Source organism: Nematolebias whitei, chromosome 1 (genome assembly GCF_014905685.2).
Source record: "Nematolebias whitei isolate Nwh7 chromosome 1, NemWhi1, whole genome shotgun sequence".
NCBI lineage: Eukaryota > Metazoa > Chordata > Actinopteri > Cyprinodontiformes > Rivulidae > Nematolebias > Nematolebias whitei.
This window is the reverse complement of record NC_056498.1, coordinates 59,392,923-59,420,361: the sequence shown is the minus strand read 5'-3', so window position 1 is coordinate 59,420,361 and position 27,439 is coordinate 59,392,923. Positions and strand designations below refer to the sequence as shown.

At 38.1% G+C, this 27,439-nt stretch overlaps 1 protein-coding gene across 1 annotated transcript; it reads left to right on the top strand.

Moving 5' to 3' along the window:
* On the top strand, nucleotides 1–26,689 carry adss2 (adenylosuccinate synthase 2). Its single transcript, XM_037685981.1, has 13 exons — nucleotides 1–246; nucleotides 10,296–10,398; nucleotides 13,180–13,248; nucleotides 13,332–13,382; nucleotides 13,530–13,596; nucleotides 16,892–16,999; nucleotides 19,810–19,891; nucleotides 19,969–20,095; nucleotides 24,282–24,436; nucleotides 24,763–24,887; nucleotides 25,190–25,287; nucleotides 25,548–25,697; nucleotides 26,327–26,689. The coding sequence occupies exons 1-13, from the start codon at nucleotides 58–60 to the stop codon at nucleotides 26,377–26,379; spliced, it is 1,377 nt and encodes a 458-aa protein (XP_037541909.1). The 5' UTR covers nucleotides 1–57; the 3' UTR covers nucleotides 26,380–26,689.
* Nucleotides 26,690–27,439: the final 750 nt, after the last annotated feature.

Here is a 27,439-nt window from a genome sequence, read left to right as displayed (position 1 = left end):
TCTTTGGCGAGCAGGCAGCGCAACACGGTCTAGTCAGCCGCCGGGAAGCCAACAGAAATGTCTGAAGGTGGGAGCCAGGAAGCCGCTGGGGCCTCGAACGGCAGCGGCAGCCCGACGAAACGGACACCCAGACCAGCCGTTGGCAACAAAGTGACTGTGGTGCTCGGGGCTCAGTGGGGCGATGAGGGGAAAGGGAAAGTTGTGGACCTGCTGGCACAAGATGCGGACATGGTGTGCCGATGTCAGGTACGTGAACCTCGGACGAAGCGTCAGTTGACAGGTCCACAGGTAACTGTTGGTCGGTGTCGGGTTGCGTTCATGCTACATCTGGAAAAAAAAAAATAACATGTTCCCAGTGGTAGCTTCTCCCGTTTGGTGCACGCTCCACAACAAAGTGATGGCACATTTATACCTGACTTTACATCAGGTCAGGTGTGACTACACTGACCACCCCGAGTGTCAAGCGAAGGTATTAATATTTTTTCCTACTTTAAAGGTAATGCTTGAACGCAGCACTGTTTTCCACAAGCTAACGACTACCTGTTAGCAAACAAATATCTGATACTCTGTTCTACTAAAGTCACCTTGAATTCTTGCTAGTTGCTGCTTAGCTTTTTAAATTATGTGAACACATAGCGAGAGGGAACAGGTGCATCATCTTTAAAGCCCAAGTCTTCCTTATTATTCCTCAACACATTCTGCTGTAGCAATTACAGTCTAAATTACTTTATCTACAGGATTACATATACCATATACAAGTTGTTTCATATAGTTTTAAAACTCTGTGTACTGTTTAGACATATTTAAAATAAACTGATTAAAAAAATATATTGGTGCATAGGTTTTCCAGCTGTTAATTAGTTTTGACTGGCATAAATTAATTATTAGGATTACTAAAATTGTTACTACTACAATCGTTTTATGTTGAAAGATAATGGAGTAGATGCCATTTTGGTTCAAACCATGTTCTGTCTGAGGTGATATCCATGTAGAGCTTGTGTTAGGTGTTGTTAATGACCCTCAGCTACTACCACACCAAAGTTTAGCTCGGTGTCTGTACAGTTCACTGAAGGCTTAGGTCAGCTTGCTGTGGTGGCCATGTTGAATTGGGTTGACTCCATAAGTTAATGAGTTGTAGATGTTCATCCAATAAGTTCATTGAAATCTTCCAACAGGTTTATGAAATATTTTGCTAGCAAACAAACAGAGTTGACTTTCACAGTTGTTGCCAAGGATCCTATATTAGCATTAGCAATGATAAAACTGTGATTGGGGAAAACCCTTTCATCTAATTGTTTGCATTGGACAAACGTTCATAATTTCTTATCAGATCTTTATTGTTAGAAATCCTGCTTGTTTGAACTAATGTACTTTGATTAAAAAGACTGTTTGACTTGGAAGTTTGCACAAACTTATTAAAACCATCCACCCCCAGTCAGCTATGACAGATCCACATGCGTTTCCAAGTCACGCACACTTTGACACATAAAAAGCACATTTCTTGTAAGTAATTCTAATAATAATTGAGCATAGGTTTTTGTAGTTTTAATCTATTATAACCATTGGAACCTCCTTAAGAAAGAAGTAAAAAAAAAATTGCTTTATATTTTTATCTTTTAAGCGCAGCATCAAATGTTCAAAGTGTCTTCTGGTTGGATAGAAAGGGTCTAAATGAGCCTGTGCCGTGTCAGCTTTGTAGCACATTATGATGAAAGAAAACAGACTTGTTGCAGCCAGTCATGTTGCCCCTCTAAATCTGATCATACTAAACAAATATCAAAAATTTCCACCAGAGTCAATTAGTCAGAAGTCACAGGAAAGTGTAAAAAAACACCTTATATGTACATAAGCACAGACTCAATCTGTCCTGATATTATGCAGGCTGCACTGGCACATATTTATTCTTGCACACTACACATACCATTTTTAACCCATCCTATCTTTTTAGACAAACTAAGAGTGGCTGCAATGCAAACAAGAGTACAGGCATGAAATCTTAATGTATGGCGTCTCATTTTGAACAGAATCTGAGCGGGCGCTGTAGACTCGTTGAAGTATGTGGAAGGGTGTGTCTAGTTCAGATAGACTTTTGTCGTCTTCAAATAATTGTTTTTATCTCATATCTATTTATATACTGGTGACTTCTCCACTTAATATGCTGACTCGGGGGGGGTTGTCACAGTCTGCATCTTCTGTTTATTGTTATTTTTGTAAATCAGTGGATTTGAGACTGACAGGCATCTATATTTAATAGTTTTTTTAATTTTTATCTATTAGCTTGTATTTGTGTCTAAATGTCTCCCCTTTCGGCAATTACAAAAAATGTTTCTGTAATTGAGCCACTTCATTGCATCAGCTGCATGACCGGGATGTCAGCAGGGACTTCATGTAAATAGTTGTGAAGGGAAACTTGTTAAATGAAGCCATAAAGGTTGAGTTTGAAGTATTTTGCCTCCATATCTTGGTTGAGGTGTTTAGCATATTTGTCCAATGAGTCATGCCCGTTTCTGGGATTCAACTATTTTATTTGGTTAGAAACATTTGGTATCCATTTCTGACATTTTTCTTTTTTATGTTCTAAAAGATAAACGAGCAAAACTTTTTTTTCTTCATTTTAAGGTTTGTAGGATTTGTTTTGTAAAGAAAAACAGACTTGAAGTGAAGCTCGTCAGTTCATGAAAGTATTGATGTCATTTTTAACCAGTGCCAAAAGACAATGGCAGAGTGATAATTAGTTTACCTTTCTGTTTGTTTGTTACCAAAACAACAGATATTTGAACCACTGGAATAATTTTGTTTCATAAAACTTTTAGGAAATATTGATAAAATGTAGATCTGCAATTGATTAACTTTTGGAGTCAATCCAAGACAAAATGGCCACCATTAACTAACACAGAAATGACCATAACTCAGTTAATTGTACAAATACTGAGCTAAAATTTGATGTGGTAGTAGCTGAGAGTCCCTGTCCACGGATACTCTGAAAGCTATTGACCAGAACGGGTATAAATTTGTCTTTTTTTCAACGTAAGATGATCTTTGTTCCTGAAGAGTGATATGCATTCTTTCAAAGAGCGCTAGGCCTCTAATGTTAGTTTTCATACATTTAAGCCAAACACCATTAGCTGTTGTTTAAGGTTTGACTCAGGAATAACTGCAGTGTTCAGAGAGCGATGAGTTTCCTCTGTTGATAACAAGTTGACGTAACGGAGCTACTCCCGAGTATTGGAGCGTCTTTCTTTCTGCTGTCCTGCCAAGACGGCTCTATTTAAAACGGGAAGAAGGAAAATGAAAAACACACCCTGCACATGGTTCCCTCCATACTTCATCACATGAGTGTACAGTGTATGTTCAAGGGGGGTGGGTTCACTGATACTTGAGTGAGCGTAGCACATAGTGTTGATCTTTTTATAAAACTAGCTTTGCAAGCGGTTTTTCTCTGGGTTCCTTACAGACTGGGCCTCCAAGATCAGAGCAGGGAGGAGCAGAAGGAGCAAAACACACAAAACTGATCAGACATCTATCTAAACATTTCCTCTCCATGCATTTTCATACATGGGTCATGGGCAGCTGGTGTCTGTCACCAGCAGTCAACGTTGCAAGAGGTGGGGTACACCTTGGACAGGTCGCAAGTCCATCACAGGGACACATCGAGACAAATGAGACAAACACTCATTCACTCTCTCACTCAAACCGAAGGACGGTTTAGAGTTACCTGTTAACCTAACATGCATGTTTTTCATCTGTGGAAGAAAACCAGAGTACCTGGAGAGAACCCACGTGTACACGGAGAAAACACACGGTATCTGTGTCCACACAGAAAGCCCCAGGTCGGGAGATGATCCTAAGACCTTCTCGCTGAGCGGTGACAGCTCTAACCACTGCACCGCCGTGCCGCCCACTGATTGCTCGTGCATAGCATTCACTTCACCTACGCTACACACAGGTTTGATACGTAGGATTTTGTAGCTGCAGCGTAGAGATGTTTGCACATTCTTAACAAAAGAAAAGCCTGTGTGGGGAACAGGAACTGCTTCTCTGTTAGCCTTTTCATTGAACTTTTGGTAAACAAATCTTGTCTGCATATGGTTTTCTGTACATATCATATACTCAAGTCAAACCTGTCCAGGAGAAACATGTGCATGTGTGCACCCGCAAAACAAAAGTGTACCAGTATTTAGATTCTCTGATATTCGAGAAGTATTGCGTCACAAAAGACTAAACCACATATAAACCTAAAAAGCTAAATCAAAGCTAACCTTTAAAAACTTAATAAATGTTACTCTTTTAAAGTTTATTATCAAACGAGCAAATGGTTTCCAACATCAACGTTTTCAATGTTTTCTGAGTTTTTTTGTATATGTGTATGATTGTATGATCTATGATCAAATTAAACATTAAATATGCATCTACCACATCATTTGTAACAAATGAGTGAAATCAGCAGTCGTGTTTTGTTGCCAACAATCGTGAGTTGATTTACATTTAAACATTGACAAGTGAAGGAAGAAGAAGGAAGAAGCCACATGCATCATGAAGGACCCCACTCACCCAGCACACACACTTTTTGCCCCACTCCCCTCAGGCAGGAGGTTGAGGAACATTAAGAACTACTAGACTGAGGAACAGCTTCTAACCTGAGACTGTTAGACTCATGAATCTCTAACTAGGATAATCACTAAGGACAAAAAAAAAAAAATCACTGTAATGCCACTTTAATTGGTGATATCTGACTTATCTGTGCTGCTGATTATCCATGCTGCTGATCTCTTGCCTTTTACGCTGCTTTATTCATATCCGTCTGCTCACTACTGACTCATGTTTTGGGCTGATGTTTAATATACCGTTGTAGGGGAACACCACCTCAGAAACAGTTCATCTCAGCTCAAACAAACATCATTCATGTGATTTGTGTTTAAACTGTTTAAAATAAAATGCATCTATTCCCTTGGGAACAAACAGACTTTGCTTTACAGGTGTTCAACTCAGCACTAACTTAGTTGACACTAATGAAAGGGTAGTAAAAAACTGTCACTGTGTTAACTTCACTGCCAATATGAACTCATTTCCCATGAAACGGACAGATCGTTTAAATGAGTTTTGGTTCAACTGACCTTGAAGTGAAACATCTGCTGAGACTTTAACTTTTACCAAAAAAAAGGAGTATTACTCCCAGGATGGGTTTCCATGAAGAGAACACATTTTAAAGAACCCCTTTGTTTAATGGCATTTTCTTTTCAGGAGATGAACAGCGACACCTTTAGATAATCATATTTGTCTTATTTTTCCCTTTTAAAAAGAAGAGTGACTTTTTAAAGGCAGACAGAGAAAATGGACTTTAGATTTTATAAAACATAACAAAGAGTTAGGACCATCCCTCTTCCGAGAGGTGGACCAAAGTCAATCTGTAACACACAGACAGTTAAGTTTCCCTTCTTCTTCACCTTCACTTCTACTTATACACAACCCACTTCAACTAGTGAGATATCCTAGGAAGGAAGAGAACGGGAGAGAAGCGGCCTTTTCTGCAAACGTCTCAGGACAAGAAAACCTGACCAAACCAGAGCCATTGCACCACAGAGTGATAAATCCCAGCCGACTTCAGAGCCAGTGGCCGGACCTTCGTCCCTCCAACGGTGATAGGTGACTTTTGAGGAGACATCCCACCTCTGTCACTGGAGCATCTCAGGCCTTGCTGGTATCATTTTAAGCAGTTGTGGAACATTCTGACTGCTCATTCTGGTGAGAGAGACCCTTTAATGCCTTTCTGGTGATCATACATCACAATAATCTTGCTTTACACACACTACAGCTCATTTAGACACAATTTTAACTACTTCACAAACGGAACCAGTCCAAAAAATCTGCCTTTTTTAAAGTTTCACTGATTTGAATAATCAAGTAGACCTTTGATACAAAGCTATTTGTTATTCGTTTGTTTGTTATGCATAATCTTCATCAGATATATCACAGGTTATTATTTTTGTAATAAAATGCATAAAATCAACTAAATTTGTGATTATTTTGGCATATCTGTGTGTATTAACTGATTTGATGCCCTTTAAACACGAGAAAAGAATTCACGTTTCAGTTTACATTTAATTTGGGGTTAGAGACTGATTTTTCCTCTGAAAACAGGTGGTGCCCATACACACGAGTTTATTTGCATAATAAATGCATATCTTATGAACTTGGCTCATAACTGATAATTTACAATATATATCCAACCCCATATCCCTCCACACCATATTATTTTACATTATTAGTGTTTAGCGTGTATCTTAAATCCTTATATAATGTTTATTTTTATACTTAATTTTTTTGCTATTTTTTTGGTGCAACTAAAACTTGAGTATGCATTTTCATTCCACCTCATGTACCACATGATGCAAATGACAATAAAGAACCTTGAAGTACACTTTGAACAGTCTCTTCGTGCAACTGTTATTGCGTCAGTAAAATAATCACTGAATGAAAGCAGATAGAAGAACAATGCAGTCAAATGTGCCAGGTTAAGAGCAAAGTGTTAAGTGGTGACGAGCTGAGCGTTTTTTTTTTTTGTTTGTTTTTTATAAAAAAAATCTGAGTTTATTTTACTAACTTGTACATTAAAAATTAAAGTAAAAAACACAGAGTAATCTCATATTTTGACAGCTGTCATGCCTGTTGTTCAGAGACGGTGTGCTCAACACAACCTGTGACGAGTCTCACAATTAGCAGAAAACACATTGAGTGCCAGGGCTATTTAACTGCATTACTCATGGGACCACGGTTACTGAAAGCCAACAAGTCAGTGGCTGGATATATAGCAATGAAATTCAATTTAATTTACAATATATATAATCTAATTTTTTTATTTTTTTTTACTTATCAGCAGGTGAACTGATTTGTATAGACCTGTTATAGTTCAGCTATAAATTAAAACATGATCTAATGGAGATATTTATCATTTCAGTTTTTTTTATATTTTGATTTTAAAATCTAGCTTTACTTAAAATCAACTCATTGGCGCGTCGTACTGAGCTCACCTGTGACCTGCCATGAGCTGCCAGTTGAGCAGCTGAAGCTGAACAGTAGATTTCTGACCAGGAACATGCTCCCGTTATATTTTTACACCGATGATTCAGTGAGATGGGTTCATACAGTCTGAAGAAGACGTAAAGGTTTTTGTTGTGCTGATAAATGTTTCCGAAACTCTTAACTTGAGACAGTTTAACTTGTGTTGTTTCAAGTTACATATTGACATTAATAACAAGAAACGAGGTGTGAGGGGAACTTTAAAAGGGCGCTTGTATATCATGCGGGTAGGATCATGAAGGGTTGAACAGCACAACGTTTTTTTCCCGGCAATTCAAGTTTTTACTTTAGCTTTTAAATACGGTTTAATTTAGCAAATGGTTAAGAAAGGGTGTATAAATCCAGCAAGCACAGTAGTTTGTCTCATGACAGAATTTATAGATTTCCATCCATCCATCCATCCATTTTCTTTACCCGTTTATTCCATTTTGGGTCACGGGGGTCGCCGGTGCCCATGTCCAGCAATCACTGTGCGAGGGGCGGGGTACACCCTGGACGGGTCGCAAGTCCATCACAGGGCCACATAGAGACAAACGAGACAAAAAACATTCACTCTCCCACTCACACCTAGGGACAATTTAGACTTACCAATTAGCCTAACATGCATGTTTTTGGTCCGTGGGAGGAAACCGGAGTACCCGGAGAAAACCCACGCATGCACGGAGAGAACATGCAAACTCCACCCAGAAAGGCCCCCGGACCAGGATTTGAACCAGGGACCTGCTCGCTGAGAGGCAGCAGCTCTACCAGTTGCACCACCGTGCTGCCATTTATAGATTTCATATTCCTTTATTTTATTCTGAGTACTACAGGAAAGAATTAAACCTTTTCCTGTTTGGTAACTAATCTGTAGTTGGGTTGGTTTGTAAATTCAATTCAGTTTATTTATATAGTCCCAAGTCACAACAGAAGTCATTTCAGGACACTGTACAGAAACATTCATATACATTAAAAAGGCCAATTAGTGAAAGTTATTTATCTAAGGAAACCAGCAGATTGAGCTGAATCTTCACTTCGTCATATTCTTCCATCCTGAGCAAGCACAAAGGCAACTGTGGAAAGGAAAAACTCTTTTGAACAGGAAGAAACCTCCAGCAGAACCAGGCTCAGGATGAGCGGCCATCTGCTTCAATCAGCTGAGGTTTGAGAGGACACGAAGGAGAAACGGACACTGAATGGCAGGTTCAGGTGTACGTCCTATTGGAGGAAAGGCTAAAAGCACATGTTAAGGATAGAAATACTAACAGGTAGAGTAGAGCCAGTAAAAACGGCAGCAAAGTGAGGAAATATGGTCAATTTGTCCTCCAGCAATCTAAGCCTATAGCAGCATAACCAAGGGATAGATCAGGAAACCCAAGCTGAAAACTAAGTGGGTTTCACAAGAGAGGAGCCTGATAACCGCAAGCTCTGCCTCTCGTTCTACTTTTGGAAACTCTAGGAACCACATGTAAACCTGCAGTCTGAGTGCAAAGTGCTCGGTTAGGGAAATATGGAACAATAAGATCGAAAGTTAGTATGCAACTACGGTTCTATGAATCCCGGATGACCGCCAGAGCTTCTCTGTCACTCAGAATCCTTGCATTCCGCGAGAAGATTCTGTAGGAGCAGAGCTGCGGATGACGTTGAGCTATATAGCCTCTGATTGGTCATCCGTGTCACACCTGTGACTCCGTTGGTATTATTACTCGGAACAGCGCATGCGCGAAGGGAACATTCAGTGCTTTCAGCACCGCCCTCTGGCGGTCAGGAGGGATGAAATAGAACTGTAATATAAGATGGAGCTAGGTTGTTGAGAGCTTTGTAGGTTAGAGGTAAGATTTTGAATTATTTTCTGATTTCAGTTAATACAAATAAAATCAAAAACTTTTTTCAAGTTTTTATTCACCAAACTTTTTTTAAGAGCTCCCTAGAAGACAACAATAAATCAGTGATTTAATCTCATTGAATGATTATGCTTTTTAATAATTAAGATGTTTTCTTCTTCTTGAGATCAAAGCAGAAGGTAGTGTAGTTACTTAAAAGTCCGAATCGTTTGTGTTTTATTCTGATAGAGAATACTTTTTATACTAAATCTTACAGATGTTTATTTGCCTGCACATTATATCTGTTCTGTGTGTGGAATGTGACCTGAAATTGTTACGTCAGTAATTTAAAAACACAGATAAGTATAGCCATCAAGTGACAATATCAGGATGATGGGATCATGGGACTGTAGGAAAACTGGCTTTCTTTGGTTCTGTTGGGGAGGGTGGGACTTGTAAAAGGACCATCTTAAAAAGGAGTGGCATGTGTGCCCCCATCATGAGTTCCCCTCTGCCCCTCCAGGGTACTGCAGTGGCCAGGAATAACTTTAAGAGCACATGCTGGGTTTGATTTATATATGGAGTCGACAGAGCTGGGAGCACATCCTGGTCACAGAGCGGACTGTCGCTGACTCAGCAAACTATATTTTTGTCATTTTTTTTCCAAGTAACTTCTCCGTTTCTTTTTTGTTCACGTTACATTCTGTACTGTACGTAACTTCTGCTTGTGAGGATTTACGCAAAGCAGCTCGATTTGTGACGTCCCGTTCTAAGAGCTCAGTCTGTTCTCTCTTTAGGTTCCACTTTCTGCTCAAAACAAGGCTCCATGGTTGCAAACATTCAACATTCAGTACAGAAATTAGCCTCTTATCTCACCAGTCTTCAACCGTCACAGCCCAGTGAGAAACCACCTTAAAGCTCAACTCAACTACTCATTAAATTACTGTCTGCCAGGCAAACAGTCAGTGCTGTTCTGATTTTACAAGTGGTTTTGATATAGGTTGCTGTTAATACAGCTGTAAAACGACAACATTCCTCCATCTCCATTTCTTTTCTTTTGAAAATGACCCGAGTTTACTTGGAGGCACAACCGTGAGCTGGTGTTTGCAATTTTATGTAGCCACTGGGAGCAGCAGTCCTGACGGAACATGTTGGAATTTTTGGGTGTGAGGAATAAAAGACGATTCCAATAATAAACGTTGCATACCAGCAATCTGTATTGCTTGTTCTGCCTTGTAGGTTTAAGTGAGGCTTTATAAACTATACTAACACAGTGGCTGGATAACTACAGAATAAATGTTGCTTGTTACTACTTGCTAAACTATTCAACCTTTCTTCGTTCTCGTTAAAATTAAGCTCTGTTAGGCCTCTACGTTGCTGTTGCTTTTACTCATAATGTTGTTTTTTCTGCTGCAGGGCGGCAACAACGCTGGACACACAGTGGTGGTCGACTCAGTTGAGTATGACTTTCACCTCCTGCCCAGCGGCATCATCAACCCCAAAGTCACGGCCTTCATCGGTGCGTTAACACAAACACTCTTTTTATGCAGTGCACACACGTTTACTCACTCACAAGACTCTCCTGGGTTATTTTCTGTGTCCTGATCAAGAATACTTTTAGTCTTCATTGTTGCTGCTACAGAATCAGTTTTAAAGACCGCTGCGTTGCGTGTGATCAGTTTGACTCTGTTCCAGGCTGCAGCCCAGTCCACATCCATTCATCTGCACTAACTTCATTTGCTAATGGAGCTCTAACTCTTTCTTTAAGCCTCCCAAACACTCCCTGCATGCGCACTTTAACAGACAACAGTTGCTGCTTAATCACATCTTTGCTATTTTTGACTCATTTGTGGGTTCTAATGCTCAGGGAGGTTTGCAAATGGGGTTTTTCTAACGCAACAATCACTTAAATTAATGTTTCCATGTTTTACATTTGCCCCACCTATATGTATTTATGCGTTTTGTTCATGCTGCCAAAGCTTCACTCAGCTATTTTCTGTTTGACAAAGAGACTGCTTTGCTCCTTGTTGTGTTTTATAGAAAGGAATGGGGTTACTTTCAGTTCTGGCAATAGGCTTTGATATCATTATCACCTACACATACATTTAAAGCTTAAACATCTATTCTTTAATGCTATTTTTGTGTATACAGATATATGTTTAGCTCTGAATATATCTCAGTACAATCACTGCTATTATGTCTCAGTTTTCATAAAATGTGGTAAATTCAGGGTCCCCAGTTAATGAATCATTGATAATCCCCTCAATTTTTTCTTTTACTTCTATCCACAGGATGGCGTTTTCACTTATTTTGAAGTCAACATTTACCTGAATACACCTTCTCAAATTACACACTCTTTTTTTTTTTTTTTTTTTTTTTAAAGTCACAAATTAGCCATTAAACTAAATGCACTAAAAACGCACAATTAAATGTATCGCAGCTAGGTAAAAGCTACTACATAAATCAACAACAATTGAAACTTGATGAAAAACTATTTAAAGTGTATTTGTTTTAATTCAGGAAAATGTTCCATTCATTTGCACGGAGACAAGACAAAAATGTGCTACAGCCAGCCACTAGAGGGCGCTTGTCTTTTGAGGCTTCAACTTCCAGCTTCTGGTCTAGTCCTAATATATGTGAATGGGACAGATACTTTAAAATCAGTGATATTCCTTGAACTTTGTTTTCATATTTTATTATAATTTCCTATCTACCTACCTATTAAGATGGTAAACTATTTTCATGAGCTGATCCCTAAATTTACATCAGACATGGGTGGAGCTGGTCATGGCAGTGACATGAAGTTGGGACAAGATGCGTTTGTCTCAAACCCAGTAATTATATTGGCAACATCCCAGCCACAGTTTCTCTTTCTGAGTCAGTGTCTTCACTTCACCTGTAATGCTTTGAGCAGATGCATGAGTCAGGAACAACAGCTGTTTTTGGCAACACCATTAATCAGTAAAATGAATCAAACTCAAGTAAAATTATTATTGCAAACACGAAACGGTACAAATATTAGAGAATTACCTTTCTGTCTATATTACCTTACGCTGTACATTCTTTAGCGTCTTGTAAGCTACGTCTAAATTTCAAATAAACATTCAATAGACACTTGATATAGACTTTAAGTTTGTATATTTATTCAAAGTAATTACCTCACCTTTTCAATTCAATAAAGCTTGATTTAAAGCCAAGTAGTCAGATGTTGCATCACTCTTGAGAACAGGCATCAATCAGGCCACCTTCGCTGGATACCATTACCATAATTCCCAGACTATTGTACTGTTGAGCGCACCTGGTTATAAACCCACTAAATAAATAAAAAAATAATAATAATGTGCATATGTATACCACACTTTTCTATAAGTCGCAGGTGTCCATGTTGTCACATGAGATATTTACACAGAAAGATTTTTTAAAACTTTTAATTAATTTATTTTATTTTTCTGAACAGTGCCGGTAACATGTCTGTTTTAAAAAAAAAAAAATAATAAATAACTACAGTAGCCTACCAGGAAGTCTTTGATCGCTATCTTCACCCTCCTCCTGCGCACTGCGCGAGAGGAAGGAGGATGGAGGACCGCTTGTGCTGTCATTTTAAATGCACGATTCACACTTATTTCGAGTGGCTGCAAATACGTCATGTGAGAGACGTGTATTGGATTGCTATGTGAGCGCCCGGGTGTGACGAGGATAAATGCTTTGGCAGCATGAAGCTCGTTGGCCTGTCGCGGGGTTCAAAGAGTGTGAAAAGAGTAGTGGCTTATAGTCCAGAAATTACAATACTGTTTAGCAGCCTAATTATTAGGCTGGCATGTCTGTCTCAGTCACACCCTTTAGTTAAGATTTAATTTGAAATTAGACTTCAGGTAGCTAAAGATAAACAACTCTTTTCACAAGGGAAGTTCCAACAAGTGCTAGTAGGCTGTTTTATTAGTGACCGCTTTAAAAACCGTATATTAAATGTAGCCTTACTAAACAAACAAGGCAGATATTTGAGATATTAAAGAGTTTTAAAAATGTTTTGTTTTTTTTACTTGATGTCAGGACTTTACATAAACATCTGATTTGATTTGAAAGCTGAAAAATGATGCGGATGGTTTTACGTGAGTGAAGCTGTTGATTAAAAGACGAGACACTTTTTCAGTGGGGAAATCAAGACGTCACTACACCATGTGCGAAATCCCAGACAACTGTGAACAGCTGTTATTAAACTTGTTAACGCCTAAATAAAACTGTAACTATAATTCTGTTTTTATCAGAAACTAAACGTTTACACTCCATCTTTTTCCCTCAGGTAATGGTGTTGTGATCCATCTTCCAGGCCTGTTTGAAGAGGCAGAAAAGAACCAGCGCAAAGGAAATGGTGAGCATTTGTTTTTAGGCGAGAACAAAACGGGTTCTGTTTTAAACAGTGAAAATTCTCAAAGCGTACCTCTGTGTGCTTAGGTCTAAAAGACTGGGAGAAACGGCTGATCATCTCAGACAGAGCACATATAGGTAAGTCCTCTCAGGCCTGTACTCGGGTTTTAATCTGTGTGAAAGCTTGAGCGAACGCCTGAAGAAATGTGTGTGTTCTGGGATGGGTGAGCCCTGCTTTCTCTGAAGTGTGTGAGTGTGTGTGTCCCCTCTCTCCCTCCTCCGCAGTGTTCGACTTCCACCAAGCGGTTGATGGCGTTCAGGAACAGCAGAGGCAAGAGCAGGCGGGCAAGAAGTAAGAAACGTGTTGCTTCAAAAAAATGGTTGAAACGCACCCGCATCACGACACGCATGCATCACGATCACAATCAAGGACGGAAAAACTAAATCGTGCAGTTTTTGTTTGAAATAGATGTATTTTGAATCTTCTTCACATGTATATAATTTATTGCCCCATGCTCAACGGGACATAATTGTGTTTTTTTTGTTGTGTGATACTTGGTTTGTCTTGTGAGTTTTTGTAAAATCTTTGTAGTTTTCACATCATTGTAGGGGTTTAATGTTGATATCACAAAGCTCACAACTGTAAAATGCATATTAGATATTGTAGGTGGTTAAATGTTACATTGCAATGTTCTAATTTTTAGTCTTTACCTTAAAGCAGCTTTCTGACTTTACTTTTTTCTCATAGTTAAAGGTACTCGTTGCAATGTTTGACGTCTGGTCAAAAAATAAGCAAGGAACAAAAATCTTTTTTTTTGGACACGTGTCCTTAAAGTAAATATTTTTAATCACAATTTGTAGCTGGAGCACCACTTGCATGTGTGTACTTACGGAAACGTATGAAGTACCTGAAACTATGTCAACAATTATGTCGTCCACGGAAGAGCTGTTTAAGATTTGAGAAATCCGACAATTCTGATTTAATAGTATGTACTGTATTTACACTCAGGCTTGTTAAGTAAAGTATTCAGGTAACTTTTCAAACAATCTAAACTGAAATGGACTTTCAAATGTGGTGTATTTCACCCTTTTTTTCTAGATAATATATTCAATGTTTAACATGTAACTGACCATGGCCAGCCTGCTGTAGGTCAGTAATGTTACTCAAGCTTCTACTCGGTTCGAGTGCTGTGTTTACGTGGAGTGCGTACCCACATTTCAGAATTGCATTTAAATATATTTGGAAAATTGATGGAGTAAATTCTTTCAAACTGCACTATTTGGTCCAAGATGGCATGTTTGTTTTATTTTATATTTTGCATTGAGTATCTTTAACTAAATCTCTTTCTTAATCTCAAAATTTGATGTTTTCTTTACTGTGGTACGCAGATGCATATTTTTTGAAAAGTTAAATGTCTTGGCTGTTACAGAGATAATGGCAGTCATATTCTCCTACTGGAAACACAGCTTCACAAATGTCTGAAGTAATCTTTTGTAATTATAGTATTTTCTTGTTTTCAGCCAGGCACACACCCTCAATAAAAGCAGTTAGATTAGAAGACAGGAAACAAATACTGTATTTTCCGCCGTAGACGTTGCACCTTTATAAGTCACATCAGTCCAAATATGTCTAATAAAGTGGAAAAAACCATAAATATGTCGCTTCGCCATATACATTGCATCTATTATGCATCACCGCTGACACGCCGCGTTTGTTACGTGTCACCCGGAAATGTGGGCCGAACATGGAAATATTGGCCGGTGTTGTGTCAAAAATCAATTGGCTGCCAAATGGCGGCCACAGGAGCATGCACGGGAGGACTTTAACAAGAATTTAACAAGACTAACACTTAAAAACAATTATTTGTTGGCTAAAAATTATAATAAAGGTGTGTCTCAGTCTATAGAGAATGATTTACATAATGTCACACACACCCCTACCTACCTATCTATATATTTCTTTATTTATTTGTTTATTTATTATTGTAAAAATAAAAAAAACCACCAACTTTAGAATGTAATTGTGTGTAATAGATCCAACAATGTTCAGTCGGGTCATCTGGACATTTCCTTTTTTTTTTTTGTTGAGAAAAAAAAAAAAAGGAAATGTCCAGATGACCCGACTGAACATTGTTGGATTACTTTACCTGGATTATTGATCATGAACTTTGATGTGTGTAATAGAATTAAAAAGCAGAAAGTTTAGTGTTCTCCAGGAAATTAACTATTTTAGAGCGGCAAGTTGATTTTTTTTTTTGCTGTTTCTGAAATAACAACACAAAAAACTATTACCCGGTAATTAACTTATTACTATAGGCAAGGCAAACGTATCGTGATAACTAAGGTGGCAAAGTACTATATTCACTAACAAAGCAACATGAAGCAATATAAATTATATTATACATATTATATAAAGTAAACAAACATCTTTTATGAGGCACACGGAGAGCATGACTTGGCTTATTAGCTTTAACAGCACACTACATGCAACGTAACTTCTGCATGACTAAAACATACATTAACATGATGTTAACATCCAGTCTAAATGATATAACATCATTAGGCTCACCTTCTGTCATCTACACACAGCAGTAAACCAGGAAACCAACAACAGATGCTCAAATAAAAAAAGCTATATATGTATTGGGAGAGAAAAAGACTTTACTGCAGCAGCAGTGAACGTTACACAGAACGGTGCGTCAGAACATCCATGGTGCATTCAAAAACATAGGATTCATGAAATTAAGAAAGAAAACAAGCTACAGTCAAAGAGAACTTAGCTCAGCAAGCAAACTAACCACATAAACATTGTGTGCTTTCTAACAAGAATTGTATCAAAATCATAAAATTAAAATAAATCCAATTCAACTTAGGGGGCCCCCTAGTGGCCTGGAGGCCCTAAGCAGCTGCTTATGACGCTTATGCCTCCGGCCGACTCTGAATACCTGATCAAGAATTTTCCATATCTGTACCGATACCAATATCAGATCGGTGCATCTCTAGTGCCAACCCAGTTCAAGATGGCTGCCACAGCTAATAAACGTTGGCTAACAGTCCATTGTGTCACAAAAGTAAAAAACTAACCAGAAATCTACCTGCTTTTTGCAAGAACACATTTAACTCGGGCACTTTAAACCCACACGACGATTGGAGGCTGCACGTTTTAAACGGACTAAAAGTGAAACCACAGAGGATCTTTGTCTGTTTCTGCTCTGTAGTTTGCATGGTGGGTGAATAAATGTCGCTGTGCTGAGCCCTCTTTTTAACAGAAACAACTTATTGAATGTACCTGTTGACATGTTAAAAGAAAACGTGTATTTAGTTTAAATTTTTTGAATAAATCATTCTCTTGTCAGTTACAAAAACTGTTACTATAGTGTGAGATATTTTATGTCTGAGTGACTGATGTTGTGCGTTAGATTATTTTTGTCACATCTTCGCGTCACAGCTGATTCAGAGGTGCCATGATCAAAAGAAAACATTTTTAACTTAAATTAACACATACTGTTGTTTAGTATAAATTTTATCAATGTATTGTGGACGAGGAGTTAATTTCACAGAATGTGTGAAATACTTGTTTACTAAATGAACATTGTAAATATTGTTTTATCGTCTCCTCCTCCTCCCCCCCCCTCGGCCCTCCACAGCCTCGGGACAACAAAGAAGGGGATCGGTCCCGTTTACTCTGCCAAAGCAGCACGAAGTGGACTCAGGATCTGTGATTTGTTGGCTGACTTCAATCAGTTCTCAGAAAGGTCTGTTCCAGAAAAACTGTATTAAATAACTTTGCATTTTAATACACCTGCTTTGTTCTAAGCAACAAGTTACTAATTAAGAGTTACGTTTGGATATTTTTGCTTCAACTAGTGAACTTAGCTGCAGCTGCACATAGCTCATTTTTAGTTTTACTTACTGTTTAAAGAACACGAGTTCTTTTAGGGTTTGGATTTAATGGATGTGTTAGTAAATTATTTTATTGTTCCCTGTCACAGAGAGACGAGGGGGAATTGGAAATACCCTCTCTCTGTTCAGCTGTGAATGTTTTAAGCATAACTTTCAATTTGATGTAAAATTGCATCTAGGCGAAAGAAAGGTCCCTTTCAAAGACTGGGTTGCCATTTAAAAATCCAAGATGGCTGCCACCATAAACATCCATGCGTGTTGTGAGCATAACTTAAAAAATAAGTAAGGTACTGACTTCCTTTTCGGTGTCAATTTCAATTTATTTATGTAACACATAGAAACAGCAAGAGTTGACCAAAGTGCTTTACAATTTAGTCCAATTAAAATAAAAACAAAAAGGACAAGAAAATACTTGTCACTAAGGAAACACAGGAAGGTTAACAATAAAATACAACAACAATAAAATTCAGCTGTAACTGGCTCTCAAACTCTGCCTGGATCAAACACCAGGGAAAAAAGACGAGTCGAGCAAAGATTTAAAAGTCTCAACAGTTAACTGAGATCAGATAAACAATTCCACAGTTTTGGAGCAGCAACCGCAAAAGCCCAATCACCTCTGGATTTCAGTTTAGATCTGGGGAAATCTAAATTGGTAGACCAGAGTGATCCTATGGCAAGTACGTGTTAAGAAGATCACAAAAAGATGATAGGAGCAGAGCTTTTAAAACTTTAAAAACAAGCAGTAAACTCTTAAAATCTATCCAGATGTGGACAGAAAGTCAGCGGAGAGAAGCCAGGACCGAGGTTATACGTTCATGTTTTTTACTTCCTGTTTAAAGATGAGCTGCTGTGTTCTGGATGGTTTGTAAGATGTAAAGATGATTTATCTAAACCAACATACAGAGCATTACAATGGTCCAAATGAGAAGTAATAAAAGTGTGAATCACCTTTTCAAGTTCCCTGAAAGGGAGATATGACTTCACCTTAGCAATGCGTCTTAGTTGGAAGGAACTGGATTTCACAGCTGCATGTATCTGTTTGTCTAATTTAAAAGCACCATCAAAAATAACCCCCAGATTCCTGACAGTGGAGTGAAAGTTATATTTTCTAAAAGCAACGGCAGCATGTAAAGATTACAAAGAGGAGCCGCAGACAAAGAACATTCCCCTAAAATGAACAGAAAAACTCCTGTCAGTCAAGTAGGATTCAAACCTGGATAAATATGGTCCTTTGATACCAACCACCTCAAGATGTTCTGCTCCACTGCATCAAAGGCTGCAGAAAGGTCTAAAAGCTCTAAAACAGCAGAGCTTCCTGAATCATCCGTTCAACAAAAGGTAATTAAAACCTCTTAAAAGGGCTGTCTCAGTGCTCTGGCCTGATTTAAAACCTGACTGGAATTTTTCCACAAATGTTGTTGGCAGTTAAAAATCTCTTAAGTTGATTAAAAACAACTTTCTGTAAAAAAATTTGACAGAAAAGGCAGTTTAGAAATAGGTCTATACATTGGTGCTTGAACTTATGTCAAACCTTTAGAGTTTTCTATATGTCTGCGTAAATATGAACTAAAACATCAGATTTTCACTTTTTTTTCCAACTATCCACATTCTTAAACAAAGTGAAACTCCTACCCACTTGAATATCTTGCACCAAAAACATTAAGGTTTACGTGTATTCTCTCTATTCAGTTACTGTCCAGAAAAACACTCTGCTCAAAAACTACAAACATTCACTATACAAGTCCCTCAGCTATGGAGGACATCTGCATACTGCTCTTTACATGAAAAGCAATGAGAAAGTATGTTTAAGCCAAATAAAATGTAACGTCAGTCTTTGTAAATTACCGAATACACCGATGGTGTAACATTCCTCAAAAGATTGCATATCACCCATCACCTTTCATGACACAGTTTTAGATCATCTATTTTAGTCAAACCTTGAAAACAACTGTATTGGCTTTCTCGTGGAATTTTATGATATCACCCTCAGCACATGGTAAATGATTCTACTACCACATCAAATTTTAGCTTAAGAGCTATAACATTTAAAAACACCTTATTGTCAGCTTTCAGTTTTCAGCAGTGGAGGATAATAGACTAAATTTGGCTAAAGTCCTGTGTTAGTAATGCGTCTGCTGCTCCGAAATCTGCATATACTTCAAGACACTAACCAACCAGGAATCATTCATCATTTTGTAAAATCAATAAAAAACAAAACCTCAGGTTAGAAAGTCCCCTTTCTCAACATAAACTCCTGAGAGTCATGTTCTTACATCAGGTCCTCTGCTTCATCATTCTTTGTTCTGTTCAACTTGGAACTTTTTGTCCTTTCTGGGGGAACTTGTTTCTAGAGGGGTTTTTTTTATTATTATTTTAATTTATTTTTCTATTTGTTAATGTTGGTATAAATACAAATAGCTTGGGAGAAAATAAATATGCTCCCTAAATGTATGTGATTTATTTAAAACCAAACTGGTTTACAGAGCAGATGGGGGAAAGTTATAACCTCCTTTGTGTGTCTAGAATCATCCTTCACAGGTAGTGATGTACCAGAATTGGTTATGATAATTTTTATTTCCCTGCAGTATGATTAATAAAATGTTGTTGGGAAATGTGTCTTGAAAGGAAACGAACCAGAGCTGACCACTGCTGCTTGTTGTAGGTATAAAGTTCTGGCCCAGCAGTACAAGGATATGTATCCAACACTGGAGATTGACATAGAGGGAGAGCTGGTTAAGTTAAAGGTAATGAATAGCATTAATAAAGTCATTAAGTTATAATTGTAATTTTGTAAGTAACAGTAAATGTTTTTCTGATCTAGGACTATGTGGAGCGGCTTAAGCCCATGGTGAGGGACGGTGTGTACTACATGTATGAAGCTCTTCACGGACCTCAGAAGAAAGTCCTGGTTGAGGGAGCCAACGCAGCACTACTGGACATAGACTTTGGTCAGTAAACCTGCATGTGTAATTTAAATAATTACACCATAAAATTACCTGTAATGTTTTTGCTAATGCGCTATTTTTGCATACATCAATTGGTTCGTCAGCAGCAATCTGATGATTTGGTCCTGATAATCTTAAGATTATTCATTGCTTTTTATGAAAGCCTGCATGGAGCTCAGATTAGGAGCAACGGTAAGTTAAATTGTTTCTGATGTGCACATTCACCAGTTTAAAACCACTGGGTGTCACCTGACTGCATGAGCACAAAGGCACCCGGTGTCAGCAGTCTGTCAGTCACTTCAGCAGAATTACAGTAAAGCTTCAATCCAGAAATGTTCTCATGAGAACTGGACAGTAGTGCTTTTCCTTTCAAATTACATACCAGACCCATGTTGCTGTACGAGAACACACGTGCATTACTGTGAACAATGACCACAATTAAAACTGGTATCAAAACATTTGTTTTACAATCACTGTTCCAAAAAGAATGGGACAATGTGTAAAATGAAAAGAAAAACCCTGAATGCAATTTTTTTTTTCCAATTAAATCTTTATTTATACAGGTTAGTCTCACTGAGCCTCGAGGACTCATTTACAAGAGGTAAATAAAGTTTTAAACAAAGAGCACAGACGAGGTACAAACAACAGTAGACAATCATAAAAAAGCATATAAATTGAAAAGTAAATGGAAGAAATTATATTACAACAAAAAAAAGAAACAAAAAACAGCTACATTATAAAGTGATGTAAAATACTAAAAACAGGAACATGTCTGTTGTTTAAAATCCCATAGAGAACTCAAGGTCGAGAGCTTCAGAACTTTTTGCCGGGTGTTCCAGGAAACGGGAGCGGAATAGGAGAAGGCCCTTTTGCCTACTTCAGTCCTCACTGAGGGAACACTGCATGTAATAATGTCCTGAGAGTGCACGCTGTAGCTGCACTCACAAAATGACATGTAGGAGGAGATGAAGAAGGCAACAGACCAAAAAGTGAAAGTTAAAAGATGAAAATGTACCAGTGTGAGAGTCTGCGTGAAGTTGATGATGACCAATTGACCAGTGAATACAGGGTGCAGAGATTGACTGCAGACATGTTCCTGTTTTTAGTTTTCTACATACGCTTTAGAATCTAGCTGTTTTTTTGTTACTTTTCTTTTTTTAGCCATCCTATTTGTTAAAAAAAAAAAATTGTATGACTTTTTATAACTGTTTATTGTTGTCGCTGTTGTCCATTGTTGTCGTCATTCTTTGTTGAAATCAGGTCTCTCTTGTAAATGAGTCCTCGAGGCTCAATGGGATTTACCTGTCTAAATAAAGGTTGAATGAATTGGTACGGTAGTTACAGCCAGTTATGAATCTTAGTGCATCATGATAGACAGTGTCCAACATCTGCAAGGTGCTTTCAGGAGCATTCATGTAAATAATGTCACTGTAGTCAATGGACAGGAGGAAAGTAGCAGATACAAGGTGTTTCCTAGTGTTCAAAGTTAGACGGGATCTATTTCTGAAAAAGAAACCCAGTTTTACTTTCAGTTTCTTTACTAAGTTTTCGACATGAGGCTTAAAATATAGATATGAATCGACCAAGATATCCAAGTATTTGTAAGAATCGACAAACTCAATAGGAACACCATTAGAAGATAAAATAGAAGGAAGGACTGCTGGAACCGACTTCCTGTTGGAAAACAACATCCGTTAGTTTTGTCAGCATTTAGCACAAGTTTAAGATGGAACAAATCTGACTGGATGATGTCAAAAGCGGACTGTAAAAGCCGGAAAACCTTAGCAACTGTTCTAGCTCGACAATAAACAACTGTGTCATCAGCATAGAAATGTGCATAGAAATGTAAGGATGTGTCAGGAATGATCTGACCTACATTACTTATGTAGATTGTGAAGATGGTGGGTCCTAAGACTGAACCTTGTGGTACACCATTGTTAACAGATAGCTGGAAGAAGTACCATTATGTTGAACACATTGTCTCTGGTCTTAGAGATAAATAGATTCACAATGATTTGCAAATCTCACAACCTATATTTTATTCACAGTGGAACACAGTAAACGTATCAAATGTTAAAATTAATTTATTGTACCATTTTTTTGGGGGGGTGGGGAGGGGGTAATTCTGAATTTTATATTGGAGACCCATCTCCGAACAGTGAGGACAGGGCCATGTCATGTTCCCACTGTGAAGCCTCCCTCTGTCCGTAAACGTCTTGGAACAGAGGAGAGCAGCTGCTGGAGCTTTTAGAGAGGACTGTTGTCATGTTCTTGTCCGATGTTGGAGTCTTGCTGTTCAACTGCTTTGGGTCTTGCTAGATGTTGGGTTTTTTTTCATGGCTCACCAAATGTTTTCGGTTTTTTAGAGGTCTGGACTGCAGGCAGCTCAGTTCAGCACCTGGACTCTTCTCCTTTAAAGCTACGCTGTTGTAAATGCAGTATGTTCTTTAGAATGGTCTTGCTGATATATGCAAAGCCTTTCCTGAAAAATATTGTCAGAGGATTTTGGTCAGAAGTTATACGAGTTATGGATATATTATCACTAGTGTTCTTTCCCTTTAAACAAACAATCAAGTTGTCTGTCAAAACACTCTCTTATCCTGCCCGTGCACTGTATCTGTGAAGGTCAGGAGAGCCATGAAAGACTACAGCTGGCATCAAGGACACCCACTGAAACCTTGTCAAGCTGATAAGGATATAAAAAGCAAGCGAACAATGCAGCACGTTGCAGATTATTGTGATCAGGCTTCAGGTGTATACATTTAATGCATATCAATGTGAACTGTTATATCTGGCCTTGCAAGTAAAATTGTGCCAGAAATAAATCCACCTGCCGTGTGAGTGTAGTTCATTTAAGTGAACATCATTTAAAGCGTTTTCCTCTAACAAATATATATTTCTTGCTTTCGAATAGTTTTCTGTATTTATGGTGCCTTTCCAGAAGTGTAAACTGTTCATTCTATGGGCATTAATGCACCCCCATACCGTCAGAGAGGCAGGCTTTTGAATTGTGCGCTCATAGCTTGCTCTTTAATATGGAAGAATGTGTAGTTTTTAAAAATGATTTCAAAACTTGGTTTGTCTGACCACTTGTTTTATTAAAATAAGCTGTAGTTAAGAGAAGATGGCAGGCTTTCTGGGTGGTGTTCTCATGTGGCTTCTCATTTGTAAGTTAGAGCTTTATTCTGTTGTTCCACTAGTTTTTGACACATTTTTCCAGAGACTGATAAACCTCTGCCCATATTTATATCTAAAATCATCATCCTCTCTAACATCGGTCTGTCTGTCTGTCTGTCTTATTCTATCTAGGATGGAAGTATGATAGATTTAGGTATGATAAATTAGAATAGATTTAGGTATGATAAATTAGAATAGATTTAGGTATGATAAATTAGAATAGATTTTGGTATGATAAATTTAGTAGATTTAGGACAGACGTGTATATACCATTAATAAAAGTTGATGTCACGTCAGCGACTCCATTACAATGTTACTGCTAGCACTTGAGTTGCTACAATGTCCATGCAAGTACTTGGGTTCAGCTTCATTTAAAATAAATTTGATTTTGTGAAAATTAAAATGTTCCTGTATGCTTTTGTGGTGGTGGGGGGGTGCGATGTCTCCAAAAAAAGTACTACATGTGTTTTGTATGCTCGTGAAAATGTTGAAAACTGTGACTCGCCCCTTGATATGAAGGCCTTTCAGGACTTTTGTCCTGTCTTTTTGAGATGTGAGGCTCCATAAAATTCAAAATTTCTTTATTTTTCCTACAAAAAATGGTACAATTTCTTCACTTGATCATTTGACATGTTTGCTGGGTTCCATTATGAATTAATTCATGAGATAAAATTATCGCATTCTGGTTTTGTTTGCACGTTACGCAATGTCCCAACTTTTTTGGATTGAGGTTGCATTTCTGTTGGGCACATTGTTTGTCTTTCTGAGTCACTGCACCTGACTGGAAAACATCTCAGTGGCAGCAAGTTTGTCAGATTTTAAGGTTTTAGGAACTTGAGAACATGTATGGAGCTGATGAACACCGCTGTTGCTGTAGATATCAGATCTGATTACAGGGAAACTGGACTTTAGACAAACGTCCTGCTTTGTTTTTAGATGCATATTAGTTTAGCCATTTCCTGATCTATGAACCCAAAGAATGACGGGTCTTCATGGCTGATTTCTATTACAGGGACATATCCATTTGTGACATCGTCCAACTGTACAGTGGGTGGGGTGTGCACTGGCCTCGGCATGCCTCCTCAGAACGTCGGAGAGGTTTATGGGGTCGTTAAAGCGTACACCACCAGAGTGGGCATCGGTGCCTTCCCCTCAGAGCAGTGCAACGTAAGAGGATACACGAATGCTTTAAACTGCGTTTGTTACAGAATAAAGAATGTTTAAAGAGACGAAAACTACCAAAATGTCTTATCTATTGATTTCTCCTGAAAATGTGTCATTTGTTGTCAAACATCCCCACCTAGTGGATATTTTTGTAAATCATCACCTTCATTCATTAAGCTTAATATACCCAACAACTCCAGACATGACTGAAACTAAAGTGAAGCTTTATCAACTGGGTATTTTTTTAGTTTAGATTTTTTTTTTATTATTCAGGAAAGTTGCAAGAAGTCTCCTGTTCTAGATGTTTGTTCCTTTCTTACTGTGATTAGGAGACTGGAGAGTTGCTTCAGACTCGAGGGAAGGAGGTTGGCGTGACCACAGGCAGGAAACGACGCTGTGGTTGGCTGGATCTGGTTCTCATCAAATATGCTCACATGATCAATGGCTTCACTGCGTACGTTCACTTCATCTGGTTCTTATTAATATTCTTGTGCATGCATCTTTTGCAGTTTGTTTTCTATTTGGGCAAGTCTTTGTGTTTTAAATAAGGTCAAGTTTTCAAAAATGTAGTTTTGTTGACTATTTAGATGGAAAGATCTAGTAAAAAGATAACTGTTAAGAATGTTCAAAAGGCATCAAACTGCAAAATATAATGGTTAGAGTAATTAAGTTTTAAGAAGGCAGTTAATATTAACAATTTTTTTTAAATCACCAACAATATTGATTTATTTGTTTCAAAGTGAACTCTATTTTCAGATTGGCTCTCACCAAACTTGACATACTCGATGTATTCTCCGAGATCAAAGTGGGTATAGCGTACAAAGTCGATGACGAAATTATACCTCATTTTCCAGGTGAGTCTGTAAAAGAATCAGGAATTTAAAATGTTTTTAGTGCTTTGATTTTTTTCCTCATCAGGTCTAGGTCAAAAATTAGACCAGATGTATTTCAGCGTTGTCAAACTGCATTTCCTGATCTACAACAGCTGCTTTGAATCTTTAAACACAGCTGTAGTTCCAAGCTGAAACATATTCATCTTTATTACGCAGTGCTGACCTACTGTGATTATTATTATTTTTTTTATATATATTATCTTCTGTTTAATTTGCGGCAGCCAATCAGGAGCTGTTGCAGCGTGTTGAGGTTGAGTACGAGACCCTGCCGGGTTGGAACAGCGACACGTCGGCTGCTAGGAGCTTCGAGGAGCTGCCTGACAAGGCTCAGAAATATGTTCACTTTATTGAAGAGCATGTGGGAGTGCCTGGTACGGTGACGCACAACGATTGATACATGAAAACTATACTTTTCTGTATCTAGAATCTGTGATTTTTTATAAATTTATTTTTTAGGTTTAAATGTAGCAAAAGTGTATAAATTCAAGTTTGCACTCAATTCTAGTATTTGAGGGTACGTTTCCATTTGTCCTGTTCAGGTCCAGCCAAAACATTTCCATCTGCTTTCCCTTAACTGTTTTAGCTTTAGCTTAACTCTTTAAGATTTTATGTATTAAACAAAAACACTGTTTTCTTGTCATTTCTTTTATGCACAGATATGCAGTAACGGGGTTTATTAATGAAAGGAGAAACTTTTCTCTCATGACTTTGAGTGTTTTTATATGAATAATTTACTAGTAGTTTTCTAATTAGAGCCCAGTGCAAGAACACAGATATTCGAGTTTAATAAAGTAAAATTTACTGTGCTGTATTTACAAAGTATATGTGATGTCACTAAACTCAAAAACATCATAATGTAGATGTTTGACACTGAGTCTCCTGTTGTGTGTAACATAGAGATAAAAGAAACCAGTCGATGTCCAAACCATTGTTTTACTTGTTCCACTTAAAATAAAATAAAAGTTATAAGATTAAACAATACTTCTTTTTTCCCCTTTAGTTAAATGGATCGGAGTGGGGAAGTCTCGAGAATCCATGATCCAGCTGTTCTAGACGGAGGAAGAAACACGAGGACCACGTACAGCAGTGAATCAAATGTACCTTTCACCCCCAGCTCCTCGCACACAACTGCCTTTCTCTGCTCTCGGCTGGAGACACGACCACCTCTGCTCTTCGTGTTTTACCATCGGACTGTCCCGTGGAACATACATCACACTTCATCACACTGACCACTGAGTTTGAAAGGTTTTCAGCATCCCCATTAAAATGTTTTCAACTTCGTAATAACAGCATCCATTTTAATTTGTCTGTTTAATGTTGTAAACATTTAATGCAGACAAACTGCGCAGCAGCTGCTTCAGATTTTAGAGGAAACGAGGGAACACTGATATATGATGTAGACTGTCTAAAAAAAAAAATGTCCCCCATGTTTGACTCAGACTTGGTTCGTGTGTTTTCATTCATTTCTGCTGTTTGAAATGATCTGTGCCAGTTCAGCACTTTATCTGCGTTATGTTTTATCTTCTGTCAGGTTTTCACAACATCCTGGTTCGGTAAAGGGATCCTTTCATTTTAAAATGCATCTTCTCATCTTTTTGATACCAGACTCGTGTCAACACTAACCTAAAAAAAAAGCCTTTTTTAATCTTGTATTAGTGTACGCTTCCACCGAATGCAGATAATGACAAGTTAACATGCATTGACCCATTACTGAGAAGTCTCAGTTCATTTAGCTGACATATTTCTACTTTTGTTTATTTTTATAGTCTTTGCACTTTTAGAATGAGGCTGTGTTAATGTGGGAGAAAGTGGTAACGTATGAACCGATAAATATAATTAGAAAGATTTGGCTGTCGCTGCCTTTGATTTGACAGATGTTTTGAGTTTGTACATTCTTAATTTTATAGTAATAAATTTAGCAGGTTATAACGGAGAGTTCTCCATTGTCCGTTGTTGAAGCAGTCACCCTGAGCTGTGGTGAGGTTGTTGGTGCATCTCGTGGCAGCCATCTTGAACCCAGTAGAGGTTACCCCAGGTGAAGGTCTGAAGGAAATGCTTCAAGCCTGGTTTGCTGGTAGGACTCCAGAGGTAGCTGAGGGCTAATGATGGGCTA